General features: G+C 41.0%; 1 protein-coding gene across 1 annotated transcript in view; it reads right to left on the reverse strand.

The window, feature by feature from the left end:
- nfasca (neurofascin homolog (chicken) a) overlaps positions 1 to 25,796 on the reverse strand; it is a 201,474-nt gene that overhangs the window by 90,885 nt on the left and 84,793 nt on the right. Inside the window, exon 13 of the mRNA XM_034165289.1 lies at positions 8,442 to 8,608. Within this exon, the coding sequence (XP_034021180.1) occupies positions 8,442 to 8,608 (167 nt within the window). The remainder of the gene's footprint in view (positions 1 to 8,441; positions 8,609 to 25,796) is intronic.

Genomic DNA, 25,796 nt, shown 5'->3' on the forward strand with positions numbered 1-25,796 from the left:
CCACTCAAAGATCACATAAAACACTCATTTATCACACAAAGATCACACAAAAACAGCCAATTATCACACAAAAAAAAGAGTCAAAGTTCACCTCAAAATCACAGGCATAGGCAGAAAAATCACAATTGTTTACACAAAGGCCACATGACCAATCACACAAAGGCCATATGACTAATAAATCACACAAATATGACATGACCAATCAATCACACAAAGATCACATGACCAATTACACAAATATCACATGATTAATTACACATAGATCACATGATATAATGCAACAATTGCATGATCAATCACAATGATCACATTAAAAAAACACTCAAAGATCTCATAAAATCACTATCACACAAAGATCACATAAAAATCACTGAATTAAAACAAAGGTCACATAGAAATCACATGCACATGCAGAAATATCACGATTAATTACACAAAAGCCACATGACCAATCCCACAAAGGCCACATGACCAATCAATCACACAAATATGACATGACCAATCAGTCACAGAAATATCACATGATTAATTACACAAAGATCACATGATATAATGCAACAATTGCATGATCAATCACAATGATCACATTAAAAAAACACTCAAAGATCTCATAAAATCACTATCACACAAAGATCACATAAAAATCACTGAATTAATACAAAGGTCACATAGAAATCACATGCACATGCAGAAATATCACGATTAATTACACAAAGGCCACATGAGCAATCCCACAAAGGCTACATGACCAATCAATCACACTAATATGGCATGACCAATCAGTCACACAAAGAACACATGACCAAATACACAAATATTACATGATTAATTACACAAAGATCACATGATATAACGCAACAATCGCATGATCAATCACAAAGATCACATTTAAATAATGACTCAAAGATCACAGAAAATCACTGAATTAACACAAAGGTGACATAGAAATTACACATATATGCAGAAATATCACGATCAATTACACAAAGCCCACATGACCAATCAATCACACAAATATGACATGACCAATCAGTCACACAATATGACATGACTAATCACACAAAGCTCACATGACCAATCACACAAATATCACATGATATAATGCAAGGATTGCATGATCAATCACAAAGATCACATTAAAAAATCACTCAAAGATCTCATAAAATCACTATCACACAAAGATCACATAAAAATCACTGAATTAACACAAAGATCACATATAAATTGCTCAATTATCACACAATGATAATATAAAAATCACTCAAAGATCAAATAAAATCAATCAGTTATCACAAAGATCACATAAAAACACAATGTTCACACAAAGATCACATAAAAACACTCAACAATCACACAAAAATGTAATTATAACACAAATATCACATAAAACACGCAATTATCACTTAAAGATCACAAAAAACATGCAATTATCACTCAAAAATCAGAAAAAAACACTCAATTAGCACACAAAGATCACTCAAAGATCACACAAAAAACACACAAAGATCACACAAAAACATGCAATAATCACACAAAGATCACACAAATATGCAGAAAGATCACATGATTAATCACAAAGATGTGTGATCAATCACATAAAGATCACATGATTAATCACACAAACGACACATACTTAATCACACAAATATCATGACTAATCACAAAAATATCATGACTAATCACATATAGATCACATGATTAATCACACAAAGAACACATGCTTAATCACACAAATATCATGACTAATCACATATAGATCACATGATTAATCACACAAAGATCGTATGATTAATCACACACATATCATGACTAATTACACAAATATCATGACTAATCACATAAAGATCGCATGCTTAATCACACAAAGATCACATGCTTAATCACACAAATATCATGACTAATCACAAATAGATCACATGATTAATCACAAAGATCACATGCTTAATCACACAAATATCATGACTAATCACATATAGATCACATGATTAATCACACAAAGATCGTATGATTAATCACACAAATATTATGACTAATTACACAAATATCATGACTAATCACATAAAGGTCGCATGCTTAATTACACAAAGATCACATGCTTAATCACACAAATATCATGACTAATCACAAATAGATCACATGATTAATCACACAAAGATCACATGCTTAATCACACAAATATCATGACTAATCACATATAGATCACATGATTAATCACACAAAGATCGTATGATTAATCACACAAATATCATGACTAATTACACAAATATCATGACTAATCACATAAAGATCGCATGCTTAATCACACAAATATCACATGCTTAATCACACAAATATCATGACTAATCACAAATAGATCACATGATTAATCACACAAAGATGACATGCTTAATCACACAAATATCATGACTAATCACATAAAGATCACATGCTTAATCACACAAAGATCACATGCTTAATCACACAAAGATCACATGCTTAATCACAAAAAATATCATGACTAATCACATAAAGATCACGTGCTTAATCACACAAAGATCACATGCTTAATCACAAAAATATCATGACTAATCACATTAAGATCACATGCTTAATCACAAAAATATCATGACTAATCACAAATAGATCACATGATTAATCACACAAAGATCACATGCTTAATCACACAAAGATCACATGCTTAATTACACAAATATCATGACTAATCACACAAAGATCACATGCTTAATCACACAAAGATCACATGCTTAATCACAAAAATATCATGACTAATCACATATAGATCACATGATTAATCACACAAAGATCACATGCTTAATCACACAAAGATCACATGCTTAATCACAAAAATATCATGACTACATGCTTAATCACAAAAATATCATGACTAATCACATATAGATCACATGATTAATCACAAAGATCACATGCTTAATCACACAAATATCATGACTAATCACAAAAATATCATGACTAATCACATATAGGTTACATGATTAATCACACAAAGAACACATGCTTAATCACACACATATCATGACTAATCACAAAAATATCACATGATTAATCACACAAAGAACACATGCTTAATCACACAAATATCATGACTAATCACATATAGATTACATGATTAATCACACAAAGAACACATGCTTAATCACACACATATCATGACTAATCACAAAAATATCACATGATTAATCACACAAAGAACACATGCTTAATCACACAAATATCATGACTAATCACAAAAATATCATGACTAATCACATATAGATTACATGATTAATCACACAAAGAACACATGCTTAATCACACACATATCATGACTAATCACAAAAATATCACATGATTAATCACACAAAGAACACATGCTTAATCACACAAATATCATGACTAATCACAAAAATATCACATGATTAATCACACAAAGATTGCATGATTAATCACACAAAGAACACTAATCAGACAAACATCATATAATTATACGCCTCTCACACTAGAGGTCAAATGAGCCCGAATGCCGCCCGAATGAATATTCGGCCACTGTTCTGGCAGCACACGCAGATGAATGCAGTGTTATGCCCATAATGAACATGATATTACAGATCCACTAACCCTAACCCTTTTGGCTGCTCCTGTTATTGTTTGGGGTCGCCACAGCAGATACAGCCTGTAATATTATGTTATCATGGATGTAACACCCCTTGCAGACGGCTGCGTTATGAGTCAGCGCATCACATAGACGTTCACCAGCACAGCACTTGTGAATGTGGTGTCACAGCTGTAATGAACATTAAATAACTGATACATCACCTAAACCATTAAAACGGTTGGCAATGTAATGCAAATAAAGTAAATAATCACCTTTGGAACAACTCCAGACACACTTACCACCGCACAGTGATCACCAGCCACTCTGCTGCCATCAGCTGTCATGTCATCCATGTGACATTGGTGCGAAGAGGGATGGTGACACCCGCCATGATCCGAGGGCAGATGTGTTGTGCACTATGAAATAATTATTCCATATGATGCTGTGTTCAAACAGCGCTTGCCCCTCACTCGCTCGCCTGGCCGCCCCCTCTCTCGCCCCCTCTTACTCTCTCCAGCACATCAGCCCTTTAGCGGACAGTGACCTTCCTTCTGTCTGGCAGCTGCAAGCGGCGATAAAAGCGGATGGTTATGTGTAGAGCTGTGGACTTCAATCGAGCGCAGCCTATGGAGCAGTGAGGTCCAATCACAGCGCTGCCCCTCACAGGGCTCCAAAACGCCAATCGCACATGTGCACATGGTCCATTATGTGTGGGAAGGAAATGTCCACCCTGATGGGACGTATCATGCTGATAGACAGTGAGTGGGACAGGGAAAGGACACATTTATCACATATCACACATGACACATATTGTGAGCTGTTGGATAACAGTGATTGGACCCATGGGGTGTCAACACGTTACATGTCAGTCAACATCACAGACTGCTTGTTATAACAGGTGCGTGCACTGGTGATGACGGAGGTCATCCGATGGCCATCATAAACTGATCTCTCATGTACCACAGTGATGCAGACATCAGGGGGACCTGCATTTAACGTCCATACGTTGGATGGCATTCGGGGTCCAGTAGAGTGACATGGTACACAGCAGTCCCAATGTCTGTCCCACCCAACTGTGCCGCAAATTTGGGCTTTTTTTCCCATTTGGCCTGATTCGGCTTCAACCTTGCTCATTCGTACACAAAGATCATGTGATTAATCACACAAAGATAATATGATACATCACACAAAGACCACATGATTAATCACACAAAGACTGTATGATTAAGCACACAAAGATATTATGATAAATCACACAAAGATCACATGATTAATCACACAAAGATCTCATGATCGCCCACACAAAGATCACATGATTAATCACACAAAGACTGTGTGATCAATCACACAAACATTACATGATTAATCATGCAAACATCACATGATTAATCACACAAAGACCACATGATTAATCACACAAAGACTGCATGATTAAGCACACAAAGATAATATGATAAATCACACAAACATCACATGATTAATCACACAAAGACTTGCATGATTAAGCACACAAAGATAATATGATTAATCACACAAACATCACATGATTAATCACACAAAGACTGCATGATTACATGATGATTATTATGATGATGACACAGGGGGTCGTTTTGACCGTTGGAGTTTTTCTGTAGTTGTTGTATGGCTTTTGCCTTACAATGAAAGTGCCTTGGGTCAACTGTTTGTTGTGATTTGGTGCTATATAAATAAAATTGATTTGATTTGATTAAGGGCGTTAGGGCTGGATCAGGTGACCCTGAACCATCCCTTAGTTATGCTGCTATAGACTTAGACTGCTGGGGGGTTCCCATGATGCACTGTTTCTTTCTCTTTTTGCTCTGTATGCACCACTCTGCATTTAATCATTAGTGACTGATCTCTGCTCCCCTCCACAGCATGTCTTTTTCCTGGTTCTCTCCCTCAGCCCCAACCAGTCCCAGCAGAAGACTGCCCCTCCCTGAGCCTGGTTCTGCTGGAGGTTTCTTCCTGTTAAAAGGGAGTTTTTCCTTCCCACTGTCGCCAAGTGCTTGCTCACAGGGGGTCATTTTGACCGTTGGGGTTTTTCTGTAATTATTGTATGGCCTTGCCTTACAATATAAAGCACCTTGGGGCAACTGTTTGTTGTGATTTGGCGCTATATAAAAAAATTGAATTGATTTGATATAAGCACACAAAGATAATATAAATCACACAAAGATCTCATGATTAATCACACAAACATCACATGAGTAAACAAATGAAAACCACGTGATTAATCACACAAAGATAATATGATACAACACACAAAGACCACATGATTAATCACACAAAGACTGCATGATTAATCACACAAAGACTGCATGATTAAGCACACAAATATGATAAATCACACAAACATCACATGATTAATCACATAAAGATCTCATGATCAATCACACAAAGATCACATGATTAATCACACAAACATCACATGATTAATCACACAAAGACTGCGTGATCAATCACACAAACATCACATGAGTAAACAAATGACAATCGTGATTAAACACATGAAAATCACATGATTCATCACACAAAGTTCTCATGATTACACACACAAACATAACATGATTAATCACACAAAGATAACATCACAAAGATCACATGATTATTCACAGAAACATCATGAGTAACCACACAAAGACTGCATGAGCAATCACACAAAGATCACATGATTAATCACACAAAGATCTCATGATCAATCACACAAAGATAATATCACAAAGACTGAATGATTAAATACACGAAGATCACATGATAATCACAGAAACATCACGAGTAATCACACAAAGACTGCATGATCAATCAAGCAAAGATCACATGTTAAATTATACAAACATCACATGATTAATTACACAAAGTTTGTGTGGTCAATCACACAAAGATCATTAATGACTGCAAGTCAAAAATGAAATTCAATCAGCCGCTTGCAGCTATGTGTACAATGACACGAACACACACATTTTAACTGACAATCACAATCATGGCCCATTCACACATAACATGAAGTTGGGCGAATGAGACCGTAACAGGCCAAAAAAGGGTGAATAGCGAAACCTGAAAATTCCAACCACTGTCCGGACAGATGGTTGGACAGCTGTGTATGATCCCGCGGCGGAACACATCAACCAGGCACACAGAGGGTCCGCGCGTTCAGCTGTCTCTGACCAATCCGTGCACAGCGTGCCAAAGGACAGCATGTCATGTGGACTATAACTCACGCGATGGACGTGACATTTGCCTCGCCAGCTAGCCGTTCACATGATCAGATGGATATTTTCACATTGGGCAGCCTGGCTGGCACAGGTGAATGTGTTCCAAAGGTGATATGTGTTTTTATTATTTTATCATGAGAGCCTGCCCACACACGGTGGCGTGTTGAGAGGTGATGTTCTTCATGGCATGATATGTGTTCTCCAGCTTTGAGTAGCAATGACACAGTGGTGAACTCCAACATGATAATCACCTTGGTGAACGTGCATGTGATCACCTGACAGCTTCAGTGCGCCCGTGTGCACTGGCATTATCTGATTGCCTTGGTGGGCGCACATGGGCCGTGACCTGAAGGCTTCGGTGTGTCCGCGTGCACTGGCACCATGAAACTGTCTCGGTGGGCACGCCTGGGCAATGATCATCAGCAATCCCATGTTACATGACGTGGCTGTCCAGCTGGATGGTGCAGTGGCACTGTGACATGCAGCTGGAGCAGCTGGGTTTTTATTTTAATCTCTGTTGTGTTGGTGTGGGCATGTTGCTGGCCGGTGATTCCATCTCCACCAGGACATGCTGGATATGCCATGATAGGTGTTCCACAGCTGTCAGATGTTCCATCATGGACACGACAACCATCCAGGTGTGCGCGCTGTACTGGACAGTGATCGCACTGCACTCTGCCCAACGTTTGAGCCTTTGCCACCTCAGCCGCACCTCAACAATGTTGGATCGTGGTGTGTGTGTGGCACACTCGCATGCCATTTGTGTTGCTCAGGGGGAGGGGGACATAACACACTTGCATGCCGTTTGTGTTGCTCGGTTGGGGAGAGGGCACAACACACTGACGGTTTTCAAAACCTCGGCTGCACCTCAATAGCGGTCCTGCACAGTACATTCTTGCTGGCCACACGAATGGGCCCGCATTTTCTAAGTGCCCAGCAATTACTGCTGGATGTTCGTGGGTTCTGACCGAGCATTCTGACTGAGCATGGGTCAAATGACCAATCATGTCGCGCAGCCCCTCAACCGCGGTCCGAATGGTCTGACCTGCATATAACATGCAGTACAGGTCAGATGGCAGTACGATCTCATCCTTATGCAGTTCGATTGGGTTTCCAGCACGAGCACAACGCGAATGTGGAGTGCATGTGCTGTGACCAAATGGTTGTGCTGACTGCTGCTGTATGAGGCGGTCGGCACAACCGATTTTTCATGACTGCCATTGGAATCCTTCGTGCTCCATTCGGCCTCAATCGTGTTATGTGCGAAGGGGCCATAAATTTCAGTTTAAGGCAGCGATCTTCAAATGTGGGTTCACATGATGGGTCTCCTTCACAAAATTACAATCACTATTATCTGTAGGTGGTTGTCCACATTACGGACCACAGACTGTGCACAACGACGAACGGGAGCTGGCAAGATGCACACGGGACATCCTACTAATATGTCCATAACATAGGAAGCCACAATAAAAGTCATGTTTCACATTAAATTAACAATACATGCTATTCTGCAGATTGGAGAGATGCCATCCTCAGTGAGTCAGCAAGCATGCACATTTTTTTGGGGAGGAGTGCATGTTTTTGAAAATCAGGCCCAATGACTCAACCTGTCTTACCTTTGACCTCCAGGCGGACCTGGCTGTCGGACTTGCCAAAGGTGTTGCTGGCGACACATGTGTAGGTGCCCTCATCCTCGACTCTTGCCCGTTTGATCTCCAGCGTGCCGTTCATGTAAACACGATACTGTCCACCGTCCAGGCCGCTGCCCTGTCCATTCTTGAACCTGTACCCAAACATGCACATACAGTAGTGTTCAGAATAATAGTAGTGCTATGTGACTAAAAAGATTAGTCCAGGTTTTATTTAGTCCAGGTATATTCCTTAATGTTACATGGGAAACAAGGTACCAGTAGATTCAGTAGATTCTCACAAATCCAACAAGACCAAGCATTCATGATATGCACACTCTTTGGGAAATTGGGCTATTAGTAAAAAAAAAAAGTAGAGGGGGTGTTCACAATAATAGTAGTAGCATCTGCTGTTGATGCTACAAACTCAAAACTATTATGTTCAAACTGCTTTTTTTAGCAATCCTGTGAATCACTAAACTAGTATTTAGTTGTATAACCATAGTTTTTCATGATTTCTTCACATCTGTAAGGCATTAATTTTGTTGGTTTGGAACCAAGATTTTGCTGGTTTACTAGTGTGCTTGGGGTCATTGTCTTGTTGAAACACCCATTTCAAGGGCATGACCTCTTCAGCATAAGGCAAGATGACCTCTTCAAGTATTCTGACATATCCAAACTGATCCATGATACCTGGTATGTGATATATAGGCCCAACACCATAGTAGGAGAAACATGCCCATATCATGATGCTTGCACCACCATGCTTCACTGTCTTCACTGTGAACTGTGGCTTGAATTCAGAGTTTGGGGGTCGTCTCACAAACTGTCTGTGGCCCTTGGACCCAAAAAGAACAATTTTACTCTCATCAGTCCACAAAATATTCCTCCATTTCTCTTTAGGCCAGTTGATGTGTTCTTTGGCAAATTGTAACCTCTTCTGCACGTCTTTTATTTAACAGAGGGACTTTGCGGGGGATTCTTGCAAATAAATTAGCTTCACACAGGCGTCTTCTAACTGTCACAGCACTTACAGGTAACTCCAGACTGTCTTTGATCATCCTGGAGCTGATCAATGGGTGAGCCTTTGCCATTCTGGTTATTCTTCTATTCTTATGGTTGTTTTCTGTTTTCTTCCACGCGTCTCTGTTTTTTTTTTGTCCATTTTATAGCTTTGGAGATCATTGTAGATGAACAGCCTATAATTTTTTGCACCTGCGTATAAGTTTTTCCCCCTCCAGTCAACTTTTTAATCAAACTACGCTGTTCTTCTGAACAATGTCTTGAATGTCCCATTTTCCTCAGGCTTTCAAAGAGAAAAGCATGTTCAACAGGTGCTGGCTTCATCCTTAAACAGGCGACACCTGATTCACACCTGTTTGTTCCAGAAAATTGACGAACTCACTGACTGAATGCCACACTACTATTATTGTGAACACCCCCTTTTCTACTTTTTTTTTTACTAATAGCCCAATTTCGTAGCCTTAAGAGTGTGCATATCATGAATGCTCAGTCTTGTTGGATTTGTGAGAATCTACTGAATCTACTGGTACCTTGTTTCCCATGTAACAATAAGAAATATACTCAAAACCTGGATTAATCCTTTTAGTCACATAGCACTACTATTATTCTGAACACTACTGTACTACAGTCAAACTCAATACACAGAGAGGTCTAGGAGGTCAGTCTAGGAGATATGGTATCAGTGTGTCATGACAAACCTGCCCAGTGAAACAGAGATGAGATTTGATTATAACTATTTTCAGGACTCTAGTGTAAGTCAATGTGACAACGTGAACGACATAATGTGCACAAAAAGCAGCATTGTGCTGTCACTGCTGAGGCAACATTTCCACAAAGAACAATACAGGTACACAGATTCCACACACCTTGCACACCTTTCACCAGAGCACACAGATATCAGAATGCACACCTTTCATCAGTGTGCACACATATCATCAGAGTGCAAACATATTATCAGTGTGCTCAGATATCATCGGCGTGCACACATAAGTATCATCATGTTCTCAACTTTCATCAGCGTGCACACATATCATCATATCATCAAAATGCACACCCTTTTCCAGCTTGCACACATTTCATCGTATCATCAGAGTACACACATATAATCAGTGTGCGCACATTTCATCATTGTGCACACCTTTCATCAGAGCACAAGCATATCACGGTGTACACACCTTTCATCAGTGTGCACACCTTTCATCAGAGCACAAACATATCATCGGTGTACACACCTTTCATCAGTGTGCACACCTTTCATCAGAGCACAAACATATCATCGGTGTACACACCTTTCATCAGCGTGCATACTTATAATGAGTGTGCACACATTTCATCAGAGTGAAAACATATCATCAGTGTGCATACTTTGCATCAGCATGCACACATATAATCAGTGTGCACACCTTTCATCAGAGCACAAACATATCACCGGTGTACACACCTTTCATCAGAGTGCATACTTATAATGAGTGTGCACACATTTCATCAGAGTGAAAACATATCATCAGCGTGCACACTTTGCATCAGTGTGCAGACATATCATCAGGGTGCACACCTATCATCAAAATGCACACCCTTTGCCAGCGTGCACAAATTTCATCAGAGTGCATACATATAATGAGTGTGCACATATTTCATCAATGTGCACAGCTTTCATCACTGTGCACAAATTTCATCAGAGTGCATACATATAATCAGTGTGCACACATTTCATCAGCGTGCACACATATATTCAGTGGGCACACCTTTCATCAGTGTGCACACCTTTCATCAGTGTGCACACCTTTCATCAGAGTGCATACATATAATCAGTGTGCACACCTTTCATCAGAGTGCAAACATATCATCAGCGTGCACACATATAATCAGTGTGCATACTTTTCATCAGTGTGCAGACATATAATCAGTGTGCACACCTTTCATCAGAGTGCAAACATATCATCAGCGTGCACACATATAATCAGTGTGCATACTTTTCATCAGTGTGCAGACATATAATCAGTGTGCATACTTTTCATCAGTGTGCAGACATATAATCAGTGTGCACACACTTCATCAGTGTGCGCACCTTTCATCAGCATGCACACATATAATCAGTGTGCACACATTTCATCAGAGTGCACACATATCATCAGTGTGCGCACCTTTCATCAGCCTGCACACATATAATCAGTGTGTACACATTAGAGAGAGTAAACTGAGCGACCTTATGTCAAAAACTAATTTATGGCCCTGTCAGCCAATCAGAATCGACTATGTCACTAAGCCCGCCCCCTTATGACATCACAGCCAATCAGAATCGACTACGCCACTATGTCCCGCCCCCTAAGCACCGCCCCTATGCCCCTGCCCCCTTATGACGTCACAGCCAATCAGAATCGACTACGTCACTATGTCCCGCCCCCTAAGCACCGCCCCCTTATGACATGACAACCAGTCAGAATCAACTACGTCACTATGTCCTGCCCCTAAGCCCCGCCTCCAAGCCCGCCCCAGCACCTCCCTTAACCCTGCCCCAAGCTCCGCCTCCAAGTCCCGCCTCCAAGCCCTACCTCCCCTCCCACCCGGGTCTAATATTTTAATGTCCTTTTATTTCATGAATTAAAGAATGATTAAAAAATACCTAGATCTTTTTTAATGTATTAATTAAAGAATTAATTAATTCTGAAATAATTAAACATAAATCACTGTCTAATATTTTAATACCCCTTTAATATTTTTTAATTCTTAAATTAAAGCATGTCGTTTTATGGTTTTTAATTCCTCAATTAAAGAAGGATTAAAAAAAACCCGTATCTTTTACACAGTTATGGGAGGTTTTCTTCAATTTAATGATTAAACACAAATACTTTAATACCCCTTTTATATTTTTTAATTCTTAATGTGTCTCCTTTTCTGTTTTTTAATTCTTAAATTAAAGAAGGGTTAAAAATAACCGTCTCTCTGCTGTAACGGCTGTAAGTCTTTGCAGCAAGACGGTCAAATACCCACGCATAGAGCTCCTCACGGAAACATGACCCCACGGCTGTAATACCTGTTGCAGACGCGGCTGTGTGTGTGTGTGTGTGTGTGACCTGCGCAGTGGGGGTGTCACGCCGGATGGTCTTTTATAACATAGTAGAGAAGCTTGAATCTTTGGTTGAAGCTTGAATGTTTTATTACACCCGATTTCCTGATGACGGGGTCGTTCGCTGGGCTTGTTTGAAGACAGAAAAACAAAGCTTATTCTTAGTCACGATAGATGCAGTTTCTTTTAAGATATTACCCGGTCGATCAGGGACTGCGGGACACCCGCTGATCGGAGATGCTGCCCGAGGTGATAAAGGTGGAAAAAACAGTTTCTTCTCCGTCACTCCTGGCAGGGTGGCTGGGTGTCAGGCCAGATGGTATTTTTAGAGCAAAAGGTGCCAGTAAGTGTTTTTCACAAAAACCTCGTTTGAAAAACAATTTACCCTTTTCAACAATATTATAGGAAAGAACACAGGCTGTATAAGGTTTAGAATATGTGGTTTATTACATTCATTAAAGTCACACACAGAGAAAAAAAGCAATTGTTCATGTTTATTAAACACAGCATACGTGAAGGAAAACATTAAGAAAAAAGTATTTGGTCCACTTACATGAAGAAAAAAAAGTATACGTTCATGTTTATTAAACACAGCATACGTGAAGGAAAACATTAAGAAAAAAGTATTTGGTCCACTTACATGAAGAAAAAAAAGTATACGTTCATGTTTATTAAACACAGCATACGTGAAGGAAAACATTAAGAAAAAAGTATTTGGTCCACTTACATGAAGAAAAAAAAGCAATTGTTCATGTTTATTAAACACAGCATACATGAAGGAAAACATTAAGAAAAAAGTATTTGGTCCACTTACATGAAGAAAAAAAGTATACATTCATGTTTATTAAACACAACATACATGAAGGAAAACATTAAGAAAAAAGTATTTGGTCCACTTACATGAAGAAAAAAAGTATACGTTCATGTTTATTAAACACAACATACGTGAAGGAAAACATTAAGAAAAAAGTATTTGGTCCACTTACATGAAGAAAAAAAGTATACGTTCATGTTTATTAAACACAGCATACATGAAGGAAAACATTAAGAAAAAAGTATTTGGTCCACTTACATGAAGAAAAAAAAGTATACGTTCATGTTTATTAAACACAACATACGTGAAGGAAAACATTAAGAAAAAAGTATTTGGTCCACTTACATGAAGAAAAAAAGTATACGTTCATGTTTATTAAACACAGCATACGTGAAGTTTCATTGTTACGCAGATGATACCCAGCTTTATCTATCCATGAAGCCAGAGGACACACACCAATTAGCTAAACTGCAGGATTGTCTTACAGACATAAAGACATGGATGACCTCTAATTTCCTGCTTTTAAACTCAGATAAAACTGAAGTTATTGTACTTGGCCCCACAAATCTTAGAAACATGGTGTCTAACCAGATCCTTACTCTGGATGGCATTACCCTGACCTCTAGTAATACTGTGAGAAATCTTGGAGTCATTTTTGATCAGGATATGTCATTCAAAGCGCATATTAAACAAATATGTAGGACTGCTTTTTTGCATTTACGCAATATCTCTAAAATCAGAAAGGTCTTGTCTCAGAGTGATGCTGAAAAACTAATTCATGCATTTATTTCCTCTAGGCTGGACTATTGTAATTCATTATTATCAGGTTGTCCTAAAAGTTCCCTAAAAAGCCTTCAGTTAATTCAAAATGCTTAAAATTCTTCTTCTTACTTATAAGGTTTTGAATAATCAGGTCCCATCTTATCTTAGGGACCTCATAGTACCATATCACCCCAATAGAGCGCTTCGCTCTCAGACTGCAGGCTTACTTGTAGTTCCTAGGGTTTGTAAGAGTAGAATGGGAGGCAGAGCCTTCAGCTTTCAGGCTCCTCTCCTGTGGAACCAGCTCCCAATTCAGATCAGGGAGACAGACACCCTCTCTACTTTTAAGATTAGGCTTAAAACGTTCCTTTTTGATAAAGCTTATAGTTAGGGCTGGATCAGGTGACCCTGAACCATCCCTTAGTTATGCTGCTATAGACGTAGACTGCTGGGGGGTTCCCATGATGCACTGTTTCTTTCTCTTTTTGCTCTGTATGCACCACTCTGCATTTAATCATTAGTGATCGATCTCTGCTCCCCTCCACAGCATGTCTTTTTCCTGGTTCTCTCCCTCAGCCCCAACCAGTCCCAGCAGAAGACTGCCCCTCCCTGAGCCTGGTTCTGCTGGAGGTTTCTTCCTGTTAAAAGGGAGTTTTTCCTTCCCACTGTAGCCAAGTGCTTGCTCACAGGGGGTCGTTTTGACCGTTGGGGTTTTACATAATTATTGTATGGCCTTGCCTTACAATATAAAGCACCTTGGGGCAACTGTTTGTTGTGATTTGGTGCTATATAAAAAAATTGATTGATTGATTGATTGAAGGAAAACATTAAGAAAAAAGTATTTGGTCCACTTACATGAAGAAAAAAAAGTATACATTCATGTTTATTAAACACAGCATACGTGAAGGAAAACATTAAGAAAAAAGTCAAATGTCTCTGGGGGAGTTATTTGGACCGTGGTCGCCATCGTAATGAGTGGATCTCTGGCTGCTTCGTGTCCAGAATCCGAACTGTCCAGGGAACCGACCACGTCTCCCTCCACCGACATGTAGGCCCGTGCTTAACAGAGCGCACCCACCTCGTAGCTAGCGCGGGTGTCCGTCGTGGCCACATTTCGCCTGCCTGTCGGTCATTTTTGGGTTGCGACTGCACGAAAACTTTCGCAAGTTAATTACACTGTACTGCACTCAAAAATATGGTGGAGGCAGTTCGCACTCTCTGACACCATGTACAAACAGGACACCCGAGTCTCCTCTGCCTCGTGGAACCCCAGCCGTCTTTATTCAATACCCGGAAGTTCATACAGCATCCGCCGAACAGCATTGTGGGAACAGTAGTCTCCAGCTACACTAACAAAAAAACATCATTTAAAAAATGTTTACCGCCGAGGATCTTTTTTAAAAAAACAGAAGCATTTCTATCAATAGATTACTTAAATCACTTGCCGTGAAAAACTTTCGCCATCTGAAGAAAAAGAAAACTTTATTCAGAGAGAATGAACGTCTGCTCCGGTCAGCGGCTGGAATGAAGGAAAAACACTGCAGCAGGAGGCAGGACAGGAAAACTGGACCAGCCTCCAAAACAAGCTCATTACCCACAGGTATCAGGTTTTATGGTGGACCCAAAAAACACACGTAATCATCGATCAGGGGATTTAGCCTGACACCTCGGACCGAGGGACACAGCAGGACCTCATAAAAATATTGCTTCAAACGGGATCTGTGACGCTGGTCCGGTTTGTCAAAAGAGGTGCGACCTTTTGCGCTAAACACCCCAAATACACACACACACTTTTAAGAGCAAATATCCCCAGACCCGCGCGTGTAGTGGTCCCATACTATGAACAAAAGTGGATGGATAGCAAAGTCATGATGGATAATACAGAAATAGTGGACCTTTTAATAGTTGCACTAAAAGAATAAAACACTACTCACAGGAGAATTAGTTTTCCCAGCTTCAGCCTGTCTTATTCCAGACATGTCAGAAACCACATGAACAAAACATCTACATATCTTTAACACCAAAGAGATTTAAATATATCCGTACATACATATGTACATACTCATATTTTTTCCCATTTCTATTTCCATGTTTCCTTTTTGTGAATATTTACAAATAAAATAAAGGTCACTGCGTGTATTAAATATATATCAGCGCCACCGGGGCGTCGTACCAAGATGTGCTGTCTTTATACACCGAAAATACTATCGCAAACGATGATTTGGTTTCTGATTTTGTGAAAAAATATCGTAATTGCCTTAAGAAAAGGGGTAATACCTCCTGGACCTTTGCACACTTTTAAATGTTGTGACAGCTTGTGTTAACCTTTGATCCTAAATTTATTTTTTTATGTTTTTTCACGTGAAAAAGTAACCCCCGTCTTAGGACAACCTCCCAATCATTTATTAAAATAAGGGATTTACTTTCATCAATCAGCAACTCCATCACTACATAAAATAAATATTTTGATGTGAAAAGATGTTTTAAAGCGTGCAAACATGATAAAACTTTAAAAGGTATGATTGGGAGGTTGTCCTAAGACGGGGGTTACAGTTTATTTTATTTGTAAATATTCACAAAAAGGAAACATGGAAATAGAAATGGGAAAAAATATGAGTATGTACATATGTATGTACGGATATATTTAAATCTCTTTGGTGTTAAAGATATGTAGATGTTTTGTTCATGTGGTTTCTGACATGTCTGGAATAAGACAGGCTGAAGCTGGGAAAACTAATTCTCCTGTGAGTAGTGTTTTATTCTTTTAGTGCAACTATTAAAAGGTCCACTATTTCTGTATTATCCATCATGACTTTGCTATCCATCCACTTTTGTTCATAGTATGGGACCACTACACGCGCGGGTCTGGGGATATTTGCTCTTAAAAGTGTGTGTGTGTATTTGGGGTGTTTAGCGCAAAAGGTCGCACCTCTTTTGACAAACCGGACCAGCGTCACAGGTCTCGTTTGAAGCAATATTTTTATGAGGTCCTGCTGTGTCCCTCGGTCCGAGGTGTCAGGCTAAATCCCCTGATCGATGATTACGTGTGTTTTTTGGGTCCACCATAAAACCTGATACCTGTGGGTAATGAGCTTGTTTTGGAGGCTGGTCCAGTTTTCCTGTCCTGCCTCCTGCTGCAGTGTTTTTCCTTCATTCCAGCCGCTGACCGGAGCAGACGGTCATTCTCTCTGAATAAAGTTTTCTTTTTCTTCAGATGGCGAAAGTTTTTCACGGCAAGTGATTTAAGTAATCTATTGATAGAAATGCTTCTGTTTTTTTAAAAAAGATCCTCGGCGGTAAACATTTTTTAAATGATGTTTTTTTGTTAGTGTAGCTGGAGACTACTGTTCCCACAATGCTGTTCGGCGGATGCTGTATGAACTTCCGGGTATTGAATAAAGACGGCTGGGGTTCCACGAGGCAGAGGAGACTCGGGTGTCCTGTTTGTACATGGTGTCAGAGAGTGCGAACTGCCTCCACCATATTTTTGAGTGCAGTACAGTGTAATTAACTTGCGAAAGTTTTCGTGCAGTCGCAACCCAAAAATGACCGACAGGCAGGCGAAATGTGGCCACGACGGACACCCGCGCTAGCTACGAGGTGGGTGCGCTCTGTTAAGCACGGGCCTACATGTCGGTGGAGGGAGACGTGGTCGGTTCCCTGGACAGTTCGGATTCTGGACACGAAGCAGCCAGAGATCCACTCATTACGATGGCGACCACGGTCCAAATAACTCCCCCAGAGACATTTGACTTTTCTCATTCGGCTGAATGGCCAAAGTGGATCAGAAGGTTTGAAAGGTTTCGTATTGCAACCGCTCTCGACAATAAGCCTGAGGAATATCAGGTCAACTCACTTCTGTACGCGATGGGAGACGCTGCTGACGATGTTTTGGCTGTCTTACCACTGAGTGATGCAGAGAAAAAGAAATATGCAACTGTTAAAGAGGCATTTGAGAAGCATTATGTTGGAAAACATAATGTCATTTTTGAAAGAGCACAGTTTAATTCCAGACGGCAACAAGAGGGTGAGAGTGCAGAATCATTCATCACAGCTCTACATAAACTTGCAGAAAACTGTGGATTTGGAGTGCTCAAAGATGAACTTATACGGGACAGAGTTGTGGTTGGCATAAGAGACAAAAGACTGTCCAAGCAGCTACAAATGGACTCAGAGTTAACCCTTGCTAAAGCCATTCAGAAAGTTAGGCAGAGCGACTCTGTAAAGAAACAACAATTAATACTTCACAGCAGCTCTGCAGAAGGGAAAACACTGAACATGGATACTATAAGGTCAAGCATGAAAAGAGGGAGAACAGAGACACGGCAGAAGAAAGAACAAAGGCCACCCAAGCAAAGTGATAAGGAATGTGGCCGCTGTGGCCGCAAGAACAAGCACTCATGGAAGGATTGCCCAGCTAGAGAAGTACAGTGCCGAAAATGTTTGAGGAATGGACATTTTGCTGTAGTTTGTTGCGGTAGTGATGCTGCAAGGGTACGAGAAGTGACGGAAAGTCTAAAAGATACGGACAGTGAGGATTGTGTGTTCCTGGGAGAAGTGGGGACGGTGAGGTCACAGCCCTGGATGCAAAAGGTCAAGCTAAATGGGGAAAACATAGACTTTAAACTTGACACAGGGGCAGATGTTACGTCTATTCCTGAGGGACTATACAGCCCAGATAGGGATGGTAAGCTGCAGAAACCTAAAAAGACACTACTGGGGCCAGGCAGTTACCCACTCAATGTTAAAGGCTGCTTTGGGGCACAACTGGCAGTGAAAGGACACAGTGTATCACAGGAGGTCTACCCTGTGTCAGGTCTAGTTCAGCCACTGTTAAGCAGACCTGCATGTGAGGCTTTAGGCCTCGTGTATAGGGTCAATATGGTCACTGAATCGGAGATAGATTTCAGGGCGGCTTACCCAGATGTGATTAAGGGTTTAGGAATGTTGAAGGAGCCATATCACATTGAGCTAGAGCAGGGAGCCATACCGGTAGCCCTATCCGCCCCGCGACAGGTTCCGCTTCCCCTCAGAGATGCAGTGAGAACAGAGCTGCACAGGATGGAGGAGATGGGAGTTATCTCCAAAGTCACTGAGCCTACGGAGTGGTGTTCAGGCATTGTTGTGATCCCCAGACCAGTAAAAAAGCCTCCCAGAATATGTGTGGACCTCACACCCCTGAATGCAGCAGTAAAAAGGGAACATCATATTCTCCCAGCAGTGGATCAAACACTAGCGATGATGAAGGATCAATCAATCAATCAATCAATCAATTTTTTTATATAGCGCCAAATCACAACAAACAGTTGCCCCAAGGCGCTTTATATTGTAAGGCAAGGCCATACAATAATTATGTAAAACCCCAACGGTCAAAACGACCCCCTGTGAGCAAGCACTTGGCTACAGTGGGAAGGAAAAACTCCCTTTTAACAGGAAGAAACCTCCAGCAGAACCAGGCTCAGGGAGGGGCAGTCTTCTGCTGGGACTGGTTGGGGCTGAGGGAGAGAACCAGGAAAAAGACATGCTGTGGAGGGGAGCAGAGATCGATCACTAATGATTAAATGCAGAGTGGTGCATACAGAGCAAAAAGAGAAAGAAACAGTGCATCATGGGAACCCCCCAGCAGTCTACGTCTATAGCAGCATAACTAAGGGATGGTTCAGGGTCACCTGATCCAGCCCTAACTATAAGCTTTAGCAAAAAAGGAAAGTTTTAAGCCTAATCTTAAAAGTAGAGAGGGTGTCTGTCTCCCTGATCTGAATTGGGAGCTGGTTCCACAGGAGAGGAGCCTGAAAGCTGAAGGCTCTGCCTCCCATTCTACTCTTACAAACCCTAGGAACTACAAGTAAGCCTGCAGTCTGAGAGCGAAGCGCTCTATTGGGGTGATATGGTACTATGAGGTCCCTAAGATAAGATGGGACCTGATTATTCAAAACCTTATAAGTAAGAAGAAGAATTTAAATTCTATTCTAGAATTAACAGGAAGCCAATGAAGAGAGGCCAATATGGGTGAGATATGCTCTCTCCTTCTAGTCCCCGTCAGTACTCTAGCTGCAGCATTTTGAATTAACTGAAGGCTTTTTAGGGAACTTTTAGGACAACCTGATAATAATGAATTACAATAGTCCAGCCTAGAGGAAATAAATGCATGAATTAGTTTTTCAGCATCACTCTGAGACAAGACCTTTCTGATTTTAGAGATATTGCGTAAATGCAAAAAAGCAGTCCTACATATTTGTTTAATATGCGCTTTGAATGACATATCCTGATCAAAAATGACTCCAAGATTTCTCACAGTATTACTAGAGGTCAGGGTAATGCCATCCAGAGTAAGGATCTGGTTAGACACCATGTTTCTAAGATTTGTGGGGCCAAGTACAATAACTTCAGTTTTATCTGAGTTTAAAAGCAGGAAATTAGAGGTCATCCATGTCTTTATGTCTGTAAGACAATCCTGCAGTTTAGCTAATTGGTGTGTGTCCTCTGGCTTCATGGACAGATAAAGCTGGGTATCATCTGCGTAACAATGAAAATTTAAGCAATACCGTCTAATAATACTGCATAAGGGAAGCATGTATAAAGTGAATAAAATTGGTCCTAGCACAGAACCTTGTGGAACTCCATAATTAACTTTAGTCTGTGAAGAAGATTCCCCATTTACATCAACAAATTGTAATCTATTAGACAAATATGATTCAAACCACTGCAGCGCAGTGCCTTTAATACCTATGGCATGCTCTAATCTCTGTAATAAAATTTTATGGTCAACAGTATCAAAAGCAGCACTGAGGTCTAACAGAACAAGCACAGAGATGAGTCCACTGTCCGAGGCCATAAGAAGATCATTTGTAACCTTCACTAATGCTGTTTCTGTACTACGATGAATTCTAAAACCTGACTGAAACTCTTCAAATAGACCATTCCTCTGCAGATGATCAGTTAGCTGTTTTACAACTACCCTTTCAAGAATTTTTGAGAGAAAAGGAAGGTTGGAGATTGGCCTATAATTAGCTAAGATAGCTGGGTCAAGTGATGGCTTTTTAAGTAATGGTTTAATTACTGCCACCTTAAAAGCCTGTGGTACATAGCCAACTAACAAAGATAGATTGATCATATTTAAGATCGAAGCATTAAATAATGGTAGGGCTTCCTTGAGCAGCCTGGTAGGAATGGGGTCTAATAAACATGTTGATGGTTTGGATGAAGTAACTAATGAAAATAACTCAGACAGAACAATCGGAGAGAAAGAGTCTAACCAAATACCGGCATCACTGAAAGCAGCCAAAGATAACGATACGTCTTTGGGATGGTTATGAGTAATTTTTTCTCTAATAGTTAAAATTTTGTTAGCAAAGAAAGTCATGAAGTCATTACTAGTTAAAGTTAATGGAATACTCAGCTCAATAGAGCTCTGACTCTTTGTCAGCCTGGCTACAGTGCTGAAAAGAAACCTGGGGTTGTTCTTATTTTCTTCAATTAGTGATGAGTAGAAAGATGTCCTAGCTTTACGGAGGGCTTTTTTATAGAGCAACAGACTCTTTTTCCAGGCTAAGTGAAGATCTTCTAAATTAGTGAGACGCCATTTCCTCTCCAACTTACGGGTTATCTGCTTTAAGCTACGAGTTTGTGAGTTATACCACGGAGTCAGACACTTCTGATTTAAAGCTCTCTTTTTCAGAGGAGCTACAGCATCCAAAGTTGTCTTCAATGAGGATGTAAAACTATTGACGAGATACTCTATCTCCCTTACAGAGTTTAGGTAGCTACTCTGCACTGTGTTGGTATATGGCATTAGAGAACATAAAGAAGGAATCATATCCTTAAACCTAGTTACAGCGCTTTCTGAAAGACTTCTAGTGTAATGAAACTTATTCCCCACTGCTGGGTAGTCCATCAGAGTAAATGTAAATGTTATTAAGAAATGATCAGACAGAAGGGAGTTTTCAGGGAATACTGTTAAGTCTTCTATTTCCATACCATAAGTCAGAACAAGATCTAAGATATGATTAAAGTGGTGGGTGGACTCATTTACTTTTTGAGCAAAGCCAATAGAGTCTAATAATAGATTAAATGCAGTGTTGAGGCTGTCATTCTCAGCATCTGTGTGGATGTTAAAATCGCCCACTATAATTATCTTATCTGAGCTAAGCACTAAGTCAGACAAAAGGTCTGAAAATTCACAGAGAAACTCACAGTAATGACCAGGTGGACGATAGATAATAACAAATAAAACTGTTTTTTGGGACTTCCAATTTGGATGGACAAGACTAAGAGACAAGCTTTCAAATGAATTAAAGCTCTGTCTGGGTTTTTGATTAATTAATAAGCTGGAATGGAAGATTGCTGCTAATCCTCCCCCTCGGCCCGTGCTACGAGCATTCTGACAGTTAGTGTGACTCGGGGGTGTTGACTCATTTAAACTAACATATTCATCCTGCTGTAACCAGGTTTCTGTAAGGCAGAATAAATCAATATGTTGATCAATTATTATATCATTTACCAACAGGGACTTAGAAGAGAGAGACCTAATGTTTAACAGACCACACTTAACTGTTTTAGTCTGTGGTGCAGTTGAAGGTGCTATATTATTTTTTCTTTTTGAATTTTTATGCTTAAATAGATTTTTGCTGGTTATTGGTAGTCTGGGAGCAGACACCGTCTCTACGGGGATGGGGTAATGAGGGGATGGCAGGGGGAGAGAAGCTGCAGAGAGGTGTGTAAGACTACAACTCTGCTTCCTGGTCCCAACCCTGGATAGTCACGGTTTGGAGGATTTAAGAAAATTGGCCAGATTTCTAGAAATGAGAGCTGCTCCATCCAAAGTGGGATGGATGCCGTCTCTCCTAACAGGATGTTAGAGTGTTCACAAAGCTCGATGCCCGTTCTGGATTTTGGCAAATTCCTCTGACACCCGAGTCAAGGCCGCTCACAACCTTCATCACGCCTTTTGGAAGGTTTCAGTTCAACCGCCTTCCTTTTGGCATAGCGTCGGCACCGGAACATTTCCAAAGGAGAATGTCACAGATGCTGGAAGATTTTGAAGGTGTGATTTGTCATGCCGATGATGTGCTTGTGTACGGCAGAGACAGGCAGGAGCATGACCATAGGTTGCATTGTGTGCTCCAAAAGTTTCAGAGGGAAGGTCTCACTCTGAACGAGAAGTGTGAGTTTGCTAAAAGCGAAATTATCTTTGTGGGACACAAAGTTTCAGTAAAAGGCATTGAGGCTGATCCCAACAAGGTAAAAGAATTCAACAGCTGCCACAGCCTCAGAATGTGGAAGATGTGCGCCATCTCTTGGGAATGGCCAACTATCTCGCTAAGTTCATGCCACAATTAGCCACAATCACCACACCACTAAAACACCTACAAAAAGACAGAAACGACTGGATGTGGGCGGAGCCACAGCAGACAGCGTTTCAGAGACTAAAAGCGATTCTAAGCTCTCCCGAAGTGCTCGCTCAGTACTCTAACTCAGCGGATACAAGAGTTGCAGCTGATGCGTCGCCATACGGTATTGGAGCTGTTCATACTCAGAAACAGTCCGACGGCTCGTGGCGACCAGTGACATATATCTCAAGAGGACTCACAGACACAGAGAGACGTTATGCGCAGATAGAAAAGGAGGCACTTGCTGCAACATGGGCATGTGAAAGACTCTCATCTTATCTCAGGGGATTGCAGTTCACCCTGATCACGAATCACAAACCCCTGGTTCCTCTCCTGAGCACAAGAGGCCTGGATGACCTACCTCCACGCATTCTGAGATTCCGCCTCAGACTGCTGAGTTTTTCTTTGAACATTGTTCATGTTCCAGGGAAGAACCTCGTCACCGCTGATGCCCTGTCCCGGGCACCGCTGGAGGGCCCGCCCTCTCCAGGAAACCTTCAGCTGGAAAAGGAAGTGGACGTCTTTGTGGACTGTGTTGTATCCCAGCTTCCAGCCACAGACAAAAGGCTGGAGGACATTAAACTAGCACAAGGTAACGATGAACTGTGCAAAAAGGTGGTAAATCACTGTTTGTTAGGATGGCCAGAAAAGTGTAAACTAGATCCAGAGTTAAGGGATTACTGGCAATACAGAATGGACTTAAATGTGGCACAAGATCTTCTCATGAAAGGAGAGAGACTGGTGATACCACCTCCTCTGCGAGCAGAGGTTTTGGCATGTCTCCATGAAGGCCACCAGGGCATTTCAAAGTGCAGGGCTAGAGCTAAAGAGGCTGTGTGGTGGCCGGGCATCTCAACTCAAATACAACAGATGGTAGACAGGTGTGAAATATGTCAAAAGCACAGGGTACAGAATCGTGAACCCATGTTGCCAACTCCTGTTCCCGACCGCCCGTAGCAGAAAGTTGGCATGGATCTTTTTGAGTGGTCACAGTAACAATATTTGTTGATTATTGACTTCTTTTCTTGGTGCATTGAGATAGCTGAACTGAAGCACACAACGGCAGAGGTCACTATTAAGGCAGTGAAAGAGGCCTTTGCAAGACATGGAGTTGCAGAGACTGTGGTGTCAGATAACGGGCCACAGTTTTCTTCAGACCAGTTCAGACAGTTTGCTAAGGAGTACCAGTTCACACATGTTACAAGCAGCCCTAGATACCCCCAAGCTAATGGGGAGGCACAGCGCGCTGTTCGTACCATCAAAGATCTGTGGAGAAAGGACTGTGACTTCAGCAGGGCGCTGCTTGTCTACAGATCCACCCCACTGGAACATGGGTTCTCACTGGCGCAGTTGCTCATGGGGAGACACCTGCACAGCCCCCTTCCACAGTCCGCAGCCAAGTTGATGCCCAAGTGGCCCGACCTGCAGGCTTTTCGGACGAAGGATGAGGAGGGGAGGCGTGCGCAGGCATGGCAATATAACCGGAGACATTGTGCCAGACCGCTCCCAGAATTGGAGACAGGACAGAAAGTGTGGATAACTACGGAAGGAATCACTGGAGCAGTAGTTAGACCTGCCAATGCTCCCAGATCTTATGAGGTAGAAACTGACAGGGGTTACCAGATCTGGAAGAGTTGTGAGACCTCCACAAAGGTTGGATATGTAAATCTGCTAATGGTATGCATACAGGCTTATAGAAATGTTCGTTAGGCTGTAAAAGAAAACGTTTACCAGAAATGCAATTGTGTTCTATGTTACAAGTAGCTGTACGGAAAAAAAAAGTATTTAAAATGTTTACAATGAAAGATGCTCCTCAGTTATGTTTTGGCGAGCCATTTTGAGTTGTTTTCTTAGAGATGTCTTTAGCTAAAAGGAGGAGGTGTAGCGGGAGACTACTGTTCCCAAAATGCTGTTTGGCGGATGTTGTATGAACTTCCGGGTATTGAATAAAGACGGCTGGGGTTCCACGAGGCAGAGGAGACTCGGGTGTCCTGTTTGTACAGTTAGATAGAGCCCTACGGTGAGAAAAAGTTTATTCTGATGGAGCAGAAGAATTCGGCCTGACAAATTAACCCCAGAGGATCATTTAGACGACACGACGCGCCAAGGACAGACTCTCCTTTATGACGTAAGAAAATCAGCTCATAACTTTTTAAAGTGTAAATATTTCATTAATAAGTATGGTCTGTGTTACAGTTTGTGGATATTCTGTTAGGAGTTTATTTAACGCTGTTTAATCAAGTTTTTTTCCCCAGACACAGCAGCAGAGATAGTAAACCCTCTGAAAT

The sequence above is a fragment of the Thalassophryne amazonica genome, unplaced genomic scaffold (genome assembly GCF_902500255.1).
Source record: "Thalassophryne amazonica unplaced genomic scaffold, fThaAma1.1, whole genome shotgun sequence".
NCBI lineage: Eukaryota > Metazoa > Chordata > Actinopteri > Batrachoidiformes > Batrachoididae > Thalassophryne > Thalassophryne amazonica.